This window comes from Aspergillus brunneoviolaceus (assembly GCF_003184695.1).
Source record: "Aspergillus brunneoviolaceus CBS 621.78 unplaced genomic scaffold BO95scaffold_6, whole genome shotgun sequence".
NCBI lineage: Eukaryota > Fungi > Ascomycota > Eurotiomycetes > Eurotiales > Aspergillaceae > Aspergillus > Aspergillus brunneoviolaceus.
In genome coordinates, this window is record NW_020290736.1 from 1 (window position 1) to 11,874 (window position 11,874).

Below are 11,874 nucleotides of genomic sequence, written 5' to 3' on the forward strand. Positions count from 1 at the left end.
AGATTAAATAGATTAAATAGATTAAATAGATTAAATAGATTAAATAGATTAAATAGATTAAATAGATTAAATAGATTAAATAGATTAAATAGATTTAATAGGTTAAATAACTTAAATAGATTGAATAAATTAAATAGATTAAACAGATCGAGCAGATAAGCTAAATCTAAATAATATTACTATACTATAATTAAAAGTATATTATACTTTATATATTATTTATATAAAAAGAATATATATATTACTAATTAATCTATAGTTATTAATTTATTTATTATATCTAATCTTTCTGACCGGCAGATATAAACAGTTAAAATAATAATTATATTTTAATCTAACTATAATTATACAGTTAAAGTTTTTTTGTATTTTAATCTCACTGTTAGATTATAGCCAGATTAAGATTAAGGTATAACAGTCAGATTTATTTATTCTAATCTTTATATATATTTTTTATAATAAGAATTATAATTTTATAAAAAGCTGAATTTTATTAATATTATTAGAATTCTCTAACTAATTCCTTAAAATAAAGATAAAAAATACTAATATTTTTCTTTATTATTTTTTTCTGATTTAAAAAGCTTGTTTTTATATACTTTTAAGTAATAGTTAAAATAATCAGATTAATTACTACTTAATTTAAATATATCTTAACTATACTAGAGTCTAAATATATATAATAAATAAATCTTGATATTAAAAATAATTAAAATAGTTAATTATTTTTTTTAGCTATACCGCAGTTAGATATAAAAACTTTCTTAATCTGATTATAACCTGGCGGTTAGATATAAAAATTCTAATTAACCTAATCTAACCTGGCTGTTAGCCACTCTTAGAGTGGATTAACCTGACCGTTATACCTTAACCTTAACCTGGCCATAACCTAGCAGTTAGATTAAGATATAAAAAAATTTTAATTATACGATTATAGTTAGATTAAGATATAATTATTATTTTAATTATTTATACCTGCCGGTTAGAAAAATTAAATATAATAAATAGATTAATAACTGCAGGTTAATTAATAATATATATATTTTTTTTATATAAATAATATATAAAGTATAATATACTTTTAATTATAGTATAATAATATTTTTTAAATTTAGCTTATTTATTTAATATTATAATATAGTTCTAATTCTTCCGATTTATCTACTTAACCTGTTTAATTTATTTAACTTATTTAATTTATTTAATTTATTTAATTTATTTAATCTCTTCTCCCGTAGAGCTAAAAAGTATATTATATTTTAAAAAAGATTTTTACAGAATCTAGTATAGAAAAAATAGTATTTAATATTAGATAAACTAATAAGATTATATTATTTTTTATACTATTTAAAATAGTAATTATAATAGCAGAAAAATTAAGAAGACCGGGTTTTTATTTTTATTTAAATATATATAATATTTAAAGATTTAAATAAAGCTAGCTTCTTTATTTTTAATAATAATCTATTTTCTAGATTATTTTTAAGATTATTTATATTTTTATTTTTATTAATATAAAAAATAATAATTATCTTATTCTTTTCTTATTTTTTAAATATAAAAATAATTAAATCTGAATTAAAATTATTAAGAATATTCTGGTACTTCTTACTAATAGTAAAATAATTAATATATATCTAAAGTATTACTACTTTAATTATATTAATATAAAAACAGCTCCAATAATAATAATAGATATTTTAAAAATTATTAAATAAATATTTAATATTAATACTGTTAGTAGCAACTAAAAGAAAATTTTTAATTATTTAATAGAAAATAAAAAACTAATTATAGCGGGATTTTTAATAAGTAAAAATATTAGTATATTTTATAATATTTAAAATAATATTAGTTTAATTAAAAATATCTTTATAAGTTATATATCTTTAATATTTAGATATATTTTAAGTTTTTTAAATATCTCGGCTGCTGGTAAAAGTCTTTAATATTTAAAAATATTATAAAAGACTTTATTTAGATCTGATAGTAATCTGAAGATAGTTAATAATATATTAATAGCCAGGTTCTAACTATAATAAAAATAGAATATTTTCTTAAAAATAGTTTAGTATTTATAATATTAGTTAATATTATTATTCAGCTAGATATTCTTTTTAAATTTTTTAAGCTTTAATATTGGGTTTAAAATAATTATAATTATATAAATATAGTTTTTTATTTAGTAAATATAATAATAATATTTTCAGAGCTTTTAATATATATTCTATAAGTTTTTAAAAATCTTTTTTTTTTAGAATACCCGCTTTTTTATTAGTCGGTTGATTAAGTAATCTAAATAATTAAAAAAATTATTATAAATATTATAAATTTTATAAATAATAAGCCTACTGTTCTTAGATAAATACAATATAAAAAAAAAATATAAAAGCTTAAAAAGATACTTTATCTGTTTTTACTTAATTATAATAGAATAAAAATAATTAATATTATTATAATTACAGTACTAAATAAAATTTTTAATTATTTAATAAAAATTAAGTATCTAATAAATTATAAAATAAATTAAGTTCCAGCAAGTTTTATAGTTAAGAAAAAAATAATAAACTAAATTTAATTTAAGTTATTAAATAAGCTGGAACTTTTTATAATATTAAAAATTTATATTTATAAATTATATAATCTTCCGAATCTATAATTAAGAATTAATAAAATTAGCTATTATTAAAAAAAAATTTTTAGAATCTGTTAATAAAAAACTAATTTAAATAATTTTTATTATAGATAGTAAAAATTTTTTATATTAGCCTTTTATAAATAGTTTCTAGTATATATTTTTTTAAAAGTTTTTAAAATACTAGAAGAGGCTTTAAGACTTTTATTATAAATTTTTTATATATATTTAATAATACTATTTAAGATTTTAATCTAAAGTTTTTATAAAAGAATATTAATTATAAGCTAAATTATATAAATAAAATAAAATATATAATACTAGCTTTAAATAATAATTATAAGATTAGAGTAAAATAAAGTATTATAAAGCTAAATACTTTAGCTAAGCTGAATTCAGAATTTAGATAAAATTATATTAAATATTAAATTATTATTATTAGTATTATTAGTTGTTATATCTAATAACTAATAAAATAGATTATATTTATATAAGATTAATAAAATAATTATATCTAGATTTTTACTAGTATAAAATCTAGATATCGGTTAGAAATCCAGTAGAACTTTATAATAATTTATATTTTTTATTAAAAAATATCTAATTAAAGTAAGAAATATTTTTTAATTAAAGCTGGTCTAGTAGTTTACTATAATTAATATTTATTTAATATCTAAAAATTTTAATAACAGCTGTATATATATATCTTTTAATAATTTTAAGAAATATTCTTTAATCTATACTTAATTAAAAAAATTTAATTTTTAATAGAAAAATAAAACTGTAAGATTAATTATCTGTTTAAATTAAATATATTTAATAATTTAAAATAATAGACAACAGATAATTATAAAATATAGAATTTAATTTTAAAAGTTCTGTTTATTATAGACTGCAGAGGCCTAGAAAAAATAATAATTAAAAAAGATTTATTTTTAAAAAATAAATAAATACCTATAATAGTCTTTTATTTAGTATCTAGTTAATTATTTATTTAAATATTATTAATAGTATTTTCTTCTTATAATTCTTACAAAGATAATAGTTTATAAAACTAGTTTTTAAGTTTTTAATTCCTGGGTATTGTAAGATATAAAAATATATAATATAATAAATATAAAAAATTTTATTAAAAAATAATATATTTTTTTAAAAACTATTTTATATTATTAATATCTTCTTTTAATTAAAATAAAATAGTAGTTTTCGAGCTTGTATATAGATTTTAAAAAAGATTATTTTCTATTACTAATTCTAAAAAATAAAGAGTTTTTTTTTATAAATTAAATATAAAATAATCTTCCGATTCTTCGCGACGCGCGTAATCTGGAGATTTAAAAAAAAAAAAGATCTGATTTAAAAAGCTTATTTTAATTAAAGTATTATTATAGTTTATAAAAATCTGAAAAATAAAAAAAAAAAATTTAATAATATTTTTTAAAAATAAGCTAGATAATTATAATTAACTTATAATTTTAAGACTACTTTATAAATAATAGATATAAAAAAATAAAAGTAGAAAATTCTATAAAAATAGTTTATTTTATTTTAAGATGTGTTTTTATATAAATATAATTTATTATATTTTAAATATAGCTAAAGTATCTGCTGTATTTTATTTATTTTAGAAGATCTAGTAAGCAGAAAATTATATTTTAAGTCTAAAATTATAAAAATTAAATTAATTAGGTCGGTTAGATTATTTTTATATTAATAAAAAAATCTAAAAAAGGCTTTTATAAAACTCTTTAAAAAATATAATATCTAGTATTTAATTAGATAATTATTAAAAAGTATAGTTGCCGAGAAAGATTATATAGATAATATTATATAAATATTATAATATAGTTTTAATTTTTTTAACTTATTTATTTAATTTATTTAATCTGTTTAATCTGCTTAATTTATTTAATTTATTTAATTTATTTAATTTATTTAACTTATTTAATCTGCTTGATCTGCTTAATCTATTTAATTTATTTAATTTATTTAATTTATTTAATTTATTTAATTTATTTAATTTATTTAATTTATTTAATTTGCTTAACCTGCTGAATCTATTATTTTTAACTATTTATTATATAATTCTAAATCTATTTAAGAATCTTTTTATTTTTAAATTTTTTTATAGTTCTTCGAGCTATATCTTGTCTATAAATCTAAAAATAGTCTAATTAAATAGCTAGTTAAAAATAAGAGAATAAGTTATTAAAATATTACTAGTTTATTATTTATTTTATTATTCTGTTTGTTGTTGCCTGTATCTGTTAGTTTATAATTTAATAGCAGGTTTTTCTTTAAGTTTAATTTATAATATAAATAATTTAGTTTTTTTAGATAGAAAATAAGAATATAATAGATTATTTAAGCTGGAGTAAGAAGAAAAATAATAAAATAAAAATAATATATTTATTTTTAGTAGTCTAACTAGTAATAAATATATAGTTTTTTGGTTATTATATAGTATAACTAAAATATATAATCTAAACCGAACTATAATTATATATATTTATATATATTTCTTACTGTAAAAGCAACAGTTTTATAAAAAATTAAATTTTATTAATATTATTAGAATTTTTTAATTAATTCTTTTAAATAAAGATAGAAAAAATACTAATACTTTTCTTAATTATTATTTTCTAATTTAAAAAGCTTATTTCTGTATACTTTTAGGCAATAGTTAAGATAATCAGATTAATAACTATTTAATCTAGATATATCTTAACTGTATTAAAGCCTAAATAGATATAGCGGAAGAATTTTAGTACTAAAAATAATTAAAATAGTTAACTGTCTATTTTTTAGCTATACCGCGGTTAGGTATAAAAATTTTCTTAACCTGGTTATAACCTGGCGGTCAGGTATAAAAATTCTAATTAACCTGATCTGACCTGGCCGTTAGCCACTCTAGCCACTCTAATTAGTTTTTAATTTTTTATATTTCATATATATTAAAGATGTTCCGGCTATTAATTAACTGGCTTTAATATTATTTTTATATATATAAGAATCTAAAAATTAAAAAAAGTAGAAAAAATATTATAAATAATATAAATTTAATAGATATAAAGTCCTTTAATAAAATATTAATAAAATTAATATTCTAAAGAAAAAAAATAATAAAAAAAAAAGAACTTATAATCTAAAAAAAATATAAAAAAAGATAGATTCTAGTTATTTAAGTATTTATCTAAACTGCCGGCTAAGACGGTAAGCTGCCCAGCCAATGGGAGGCCAGGCACTCTACAGATGTTCAACCCGCGCGATCGGTGGGGGCCGCTATGACTACGGTGGGCTACTCGTGCCAATTTGCAATAACTCCAATTCTGCTGGCAGTACTATATTAGCTTTTTAAGCCTGCTTGGCCTCAACAAAGTCATAGAACTATAAGTTATATTAGGGTTATTAGGGCTATTAAGGTCTTAGGATATTTTAGGCCGAAGGTATTGTTACATTAGGGTTCTTAATTAAAGAATCTTGTATATAATTTTTATGTTAGATTATTTAGAGAAAAAAGCGGTTTATTAGACGGTAAGGCTATAATTTTAGAGAAATACTATAGAAAATGGGGTTATTGCAAATTGGCACGAGTAGCTTGCCGTAGCTATGCGAGTTTCCGGGGGGTCCCCGTACCCGATGTGCCCTTGCCCAATGTCAATAATACCGAGCAATTTTTGGCAGGTCAACGGCGGCGCTGGTGGCGCACAGTCGGGTTCATGGTCGCCAAGTTATCGACCCCGGTTCTGGCGGTGGTGGCCGCCGCGTGGTGGAGTCGGAGCCGGAGGGCGACGTGGCTTTGGTCTCGGTGGTGAGGAGAGCATACTAGGAATAGATTACTCGCAGACTTGGACAAGACGTAAGATAAATGGGTTATATGGGAGAATTCCCCGGTCTGGATCGTTTCTGTCTTGTAATCCTGGATATCACACAGAGGTGCTGTTGGTAGTGCCTCAAGGGGTGGAAGGTATTCTAAAGATGGGCTAACCGGTTCTGAGAACCGTCTAGACATGTATGGCAAGATACAAGAGCAAAAAGAAAAATGACAACAGGCATGCCAGTTTAGTTTTCTAACATGAGTACGGGGTTTAGAATGCTACCCACGGGCTGAACAAAGAATTTGTTCGCGGAAGGTAGAAAACAGAGACAGGAATGAGTCACCAGTCGGATTCTCAACTCATACCCGAGTCAGCCCGCTGAGCCTTCGCCTCATGCCCAGCATTAACCTCAATCAATCGCATCTCACTATCCCTGGACTGACGAAAAGACCATTTGGTCTGATTCCAGAGGCCATGGAAGCAGAAGCCTGGATGGAGCACGGTCAGAGAGATGACTGCGATGGCAATCATTGCCCCCTCCAGAGTCATGAAGAGCGCTTCGTTATTGGCCAACGAACTATGGAATCCCCCTTTCAGCTCTGCGACTCGGAACACCGATCGCACAAAAATGGTCACGGTGGCAAGAGCCAGCCCTGGGAAGATTCGGTAAGCATTTTGCGCAGGATCAGAATACGAAAAGTTGTGCTTACCCGCCAGGAAGGCCTTCCATCGAGAGCTATGGCGAAGACCACGCATACGCGTCTCGGAATTCAGGTCATCCGAGTTCTTGTACACCCGCCATGCATAGTCGAGATAGAGGGCCATGAAGAGGGCGAGAGAAGCCACCTGGCTAGCAAGCCCGGCTATCATGATGTTGATGCCATCCTGGGCGAGATCGTACTGATCGGCATCTGCGACTGAGGTGATGGCGCCGCCTGCTGCCTGTAAGATAAGCGATATCAAGTCGCAGGCCACAAAGACGATCGTGTACGTCTGTGGGCGGAGGCGAGAGATGCTCTCTCCGTAGCCTTTGACGATACGGCCCAGGCAGATGTAGATGGACGCGCTGAGGAAGGCCGGGCCGACGGTGAGGCAGATCAGGTATCTGGTATTATGGTCAGAGCTAGGACAGGAAGCTGGGGACAAGGAGCAGTTGGGCGGGAGAAGACAAACGTACTCAAGGTATGGGCTGAAGCGGAACGGGTTGGCATGCAATTGAATACGTCCGATATACCCGATAATCTCGAGGACGAGGCCGCCAAAAAGCCCGGCCAAGTAGCCCCACGTCCGGTAGCGCACGGCCAGAATCAGTTGAGCGCCCAGTAGCACGGCGAATAAAGCCAAGTAGAAAGCATTACCGGCCAATGATGGGACATAGTATACGTAGGCCTCTGTGATGGGGCAGATTTCTAAAGTGCAATAGTCGGAAGGATCGGTTGTATTACTCATGGTGGATGATTAATGAAAACACTGTATGGAGGAAAGGTTAGGGCTTCAAGTGGACGATACTTAACCATAAAGTTGGTAGTTTAAAAGTCAGCAGGCACCAGCACTTCAAGGTGGGTGGGAGTCTTGTCCGTGTCCATGTCCGTATGTGCCTTCTGCATTTCGGAGGTTGAGTCTGTGACAATACCGTTACGTAGATCTACCATCAATCTCCAGTGGTATCTGGGTATCTCGTGGCCACCCTTGCCAAGGATTTCAGGAGATTTAGCTGCAATAGATTCGCTCGCTTAGTGGAGATACGGACACGGACACGGACACGGACAAGGATAAGGACAAGGATAAGGACAAGGACAAGGACAAGGACACACACAATCTATCTGAGCCACCCATTCCCATAGCCCTCTGATCCTGTACAGTACCCTCTTTCTCCAAGCTCAGAGATCGAACTTCGATCGTCCTCTTTTGTCTGTCTTGAGCTGGAGCACCGGCGTGATGCTTCGGAGTGAGATATTGAAGCGGCAGGCCATGAAGTGCTGGTCTTTGCTTCCACCTCTTTTCTGGTCTTCTAGCCTCGAGCCCATCGTGATTCGAGCACGTCGAGGTCCCTTCCTGACCTGTGTCGCGTTCTACCTCCTCATCTCTTGCCTGTCATGGCTGGCTAATGTCATTCAATTCAGCACAGCGCTACATGAGAGTCTCCTCGCTCCCGAGCATCTTGCTCCAGAGCCCACCCCGGCAGTCAGGCTGCAAGCAGCAGCCCTGACGACCCATGACCACCACTGGCCAGGCATCCCGGCGTATGGTATGGCCTTTGCCCGGTCGGGCACCCATGGTGGCCCGCCGTGTGTTGGCCGTGTGGCTACGGTCAGTTGGTGACGCGCCGACTAGAATCGCCATCGTTGCTGCGGCGCTTTTGACAACACAGAATCAGGGAAAGCGTTCTTTGTGCGTTGCGTAGGGCAGACGCCGCGTGGGGATGAAGTCGCCGTGGCACACCATGTCTTCGAAAAATTGGATCGGTTGGGGGGGCGCGGGCTTGTCCCTGGCGGTCATGGCCCTAGTCATCTTTGGTCTTCATTCCAGGCCAAGGACTGTGACACATGTACTGGTATAAACAGCTGTAAATTAAACATTTCAAAAGAGGGAGTCTAAACAGATTAGACTCCCTAGGTTGTGGAGCACGCCCGTTATCATTCGCTATTGTTTCGTTTGGGATGACTAAAAGTCTCTAACCTCTAACTATAGGCGGGAAATGTACATACAACTATATTCGAAACTATAACCCCCTGTGAAGCTTTTTGTCTCTCGAAGATATTACTACTAATCGATCGAATTATGAAATATCCCAGAGCCTCAGGTTGGCAGTTTTAATATTTAGATTAGAATCAGCTCTTTATAACGCTAATATTTAAGAAAACTTAGATTATACTGATATAGATACACAGGGTTAATGGATTAAATAGGATTTGAAGTATGGAAAAAGCTACAGGTAAAAAGCAGCCTCACCATTAGGCACTACCTTACCATATTAGATACAACATGCTTTACAATATCAACGGAAGATGCTTTGTATATCTCAATACTGTCTAACCAGATGGGTCTAATTACTCAATTTTTCATAAAAGCTTTATCTTTCATGGAATCCAATATTGACGGGCGCGGATGACCACTTACTTACCGAATACACTATTCAAAATCCCGTGGATCCCTGCGCGATCCAATCGGCAAACATGTCGTCAAAGGCAGGGCTGGGGAACAACCCCGGCCACTGAAAATCAAAGCCCTCACGCGAAACTGCATCATAGCCACTCAGTTCTTCTTCGCGGGGGGGATGCGAGATGCTGGCACTCGACGAGGGATCGACGGCCGCCGGCAGGCATTCGAGAGGCTGTGATCGTGACAAGCTCCGACTTTCAAACCACCACTGCGCCCGCTTGAGCCGCTTCTCGTGGTGATAGAACACATCACGGTCGCCGCGGGCGTCCATCTGAGAGGTGATCAGCGCCTGGATCCGTATGATACACCTGCTCAGCATGTTGGAGAGGTTGAGCGCCCGGGTCAGATCCACCGTGTGAGGATGGATCAGGGGGTCCGCCGCGGCAATGACCAGCTTGCAGGCCAGGGTCACGGCGAACCCGAGCTGAACCCAGCCTGCGTTATTGAAGGCGACCTCCCGACGGAGGGGAAGAGACACATAGAACTCCAGCAGCGTGCGCGCCGCGGTCAGCCCCAGGCGGAGGGCTTCGATCTGGAAGGGCGAATCGTGCTGGCGATGCTGGGAGCGAGGCTTGTAGTCGAACAGTGTCACCTGGCAAAGGTAGAGCTCTGCCGTGTGGTACTGCATCAAAAGAAGATCTGACCCAAGTCAGTTCGGTAATCTCGAAGTTCCGGTCGCCCCGCGTGGGTCACCTACGGCTGTCGGTGAGCGGGAAGGGGAGCTGGGCGAGGTATAGATCCAGCTCAGACCGACGGTCACGGTAGCACTGTTCGAGTGCATCTGCGTCATAGGGCTCTGAGTTATGCTGCGATGAGGCTACAATTATCCTTTCGGACAGGCGCTGCAGCTGGATGAGGTGCAGCAGGTGCCGATCCGAGTCGTATTCAGCGGTTGATGCCAGGAACTCGCATGACGTCTCAAGATACGGAATGAAGGAGAACGAAGAGCGTTTCTGGAGGATTTGTGAGATGCTATGAGGACATTAGCTGGCTCCCATAGCCATAAAACGGTGTGCTGCTGCTGCTGCTGCTGCTGCTTCCACAGACCTGGATGAAAACCAGAAGAACCCGATCACCGCCCTTCTCTCTTCTCTTCCCCACGAGATCTCCCGGTCGAGCTCCCCGTTGAAATCCACCCTGGTTCTCCAGAATCGATCCTCGGGGGCGCGGTCAAGCTGAAGGTCGGTGATGATGCTGATAGCAAGATGCAAGTACTGGGAGAATCGGCGGGGCCGCGAGTGATACTGGCACCTTCAGCCCGGTCAGAAATGATTGAAACTCCCACCCCTCGGGGTGTCCTCACCACGCTAAATGAACCAACAAGCCCTGAAGCGTCTCGAACGAAACCGGGCCATCGAAGATCATGCAATTGCTGATCGCGTGCTTGACCTCAAGTTCCAGTGTCCGTTGCAGGGGCATATTGTCGTACAATGCCGCGGTAAGAATGGCCAGGAAGAGAAAGGGCTTGTCCCTCCGCAGTGTAGCTGCTGTCGCGTGCGGAGGGACAACGACAAACGGACAGTACGGCATCAGCGTCCTCCGATAATCCTGCAGCAGCAGGCTTGCGGCCTCAATGGTCAAGAGTCCCTTGTCGATCACATCCTCGATTGGACCAGGGGTGCTAGCTGCTGGGCTTCTATCTTCAATACTGGCTTGCGCCAGGAGGCGGTCCAGCTTGGCTTCGAGCGCGTCGATCCGGCGGTCCTTGCTATCGCTTAGACGGGGAACTGCGTTTGCTCGTCGCCCTGGGTGAAAGTGGCATGTTTTCCCCAAGCGTTCGCAGCTGGTGCGGATTAGTCTCTCGATGGGCAGCTCTTGGAGGTCATTGCCACGGCACCAACCGGTCGCAGCTCTCGGTGGGAACGGAGCGTATGCATCGGATCTTGGCTCGGGCGCAATTTTGACAGGTCCGCAGAGAGCCGTTGGAGTAGCGGCTGGCTCGGGTATGGTCGCTCATCTCTTAGCAATGGGGTGGTTAGGTCTCCAGATGCTGGGTTCAAGGGTGAGATATATCAAGTTGTGAGATTTTTGGGCGACGAGGAAGAGGCACAATTTAGTACTTAAATGCGTACAGGCGGGGTTGGGACTAGACAGGGTATAACTATAGAAAAGTGGCTGAGCAATAATGCGAAATGCGAGAGACGCAGACCTACATAGTACAGGCTGTACGGTAATGTACTGTGCCACGTAGTACGTTAGATTGGATCAGAACAAACTTACCGAATCCTAAGTTACGACTGTTTTCTATTTGTTGAAACA

At 33.8% G+C, this 11,874-nt stretch overlaps 2 protein-coding genes across 2 annotated transcripts; both read right to left on the minus strand.

Annotated features, from left to right (window-relative positions):
- Positions 1-6,807: 6,807 nt before the first annotated feature.
- BO95DRAFT_449748 (RTA1 domain-containing protein) lies at positions 6,808-7,902 on the minus strand (the record flags this gene model as incomplete). The annotated part of the gene is made up of 3 exons (XM_025587964.1): positions 6,808-7,106; positions 7,164-7,558; positions 7,631-7,902. 3 exons carry the CDS (start codon positions 7,900-7,902, stop codon positions 6,808-6,810), a joined length of 966 nt encoding a protein of 321 aa, XP_025446486.1.
- Positions 7,903-9,589: 1,687 nt separating this feature from the next.
- On the minus strand, positions 9,590-11,595 carry BO95DRAFT_404882 (Zn(II)2Cys6 transcription factor; the record flags this gene model as incomplete). The annotated part of the gene is made up of 5 exons (XM_025583976.1): positions 11,457-11,595; positions 10,919-11,398; positions 10,663-10,866; positions 10,313-10,587; positions 9,590-10,254 (listed from the first exon to the last, which is right to left on the minus strand). Exons 1-5 carry the CDS (start codon positions 11,570-11,572, stop codon positions 9,590-9,592), a joined length of 1,740 nt encoding a protein of 579 aa, XP_025446487.1. The 5' UTR covers positions 11,573-11,595.
- Between the last annotated feature and the right edge of the window lie 279 nt (positions 11,596-11,874).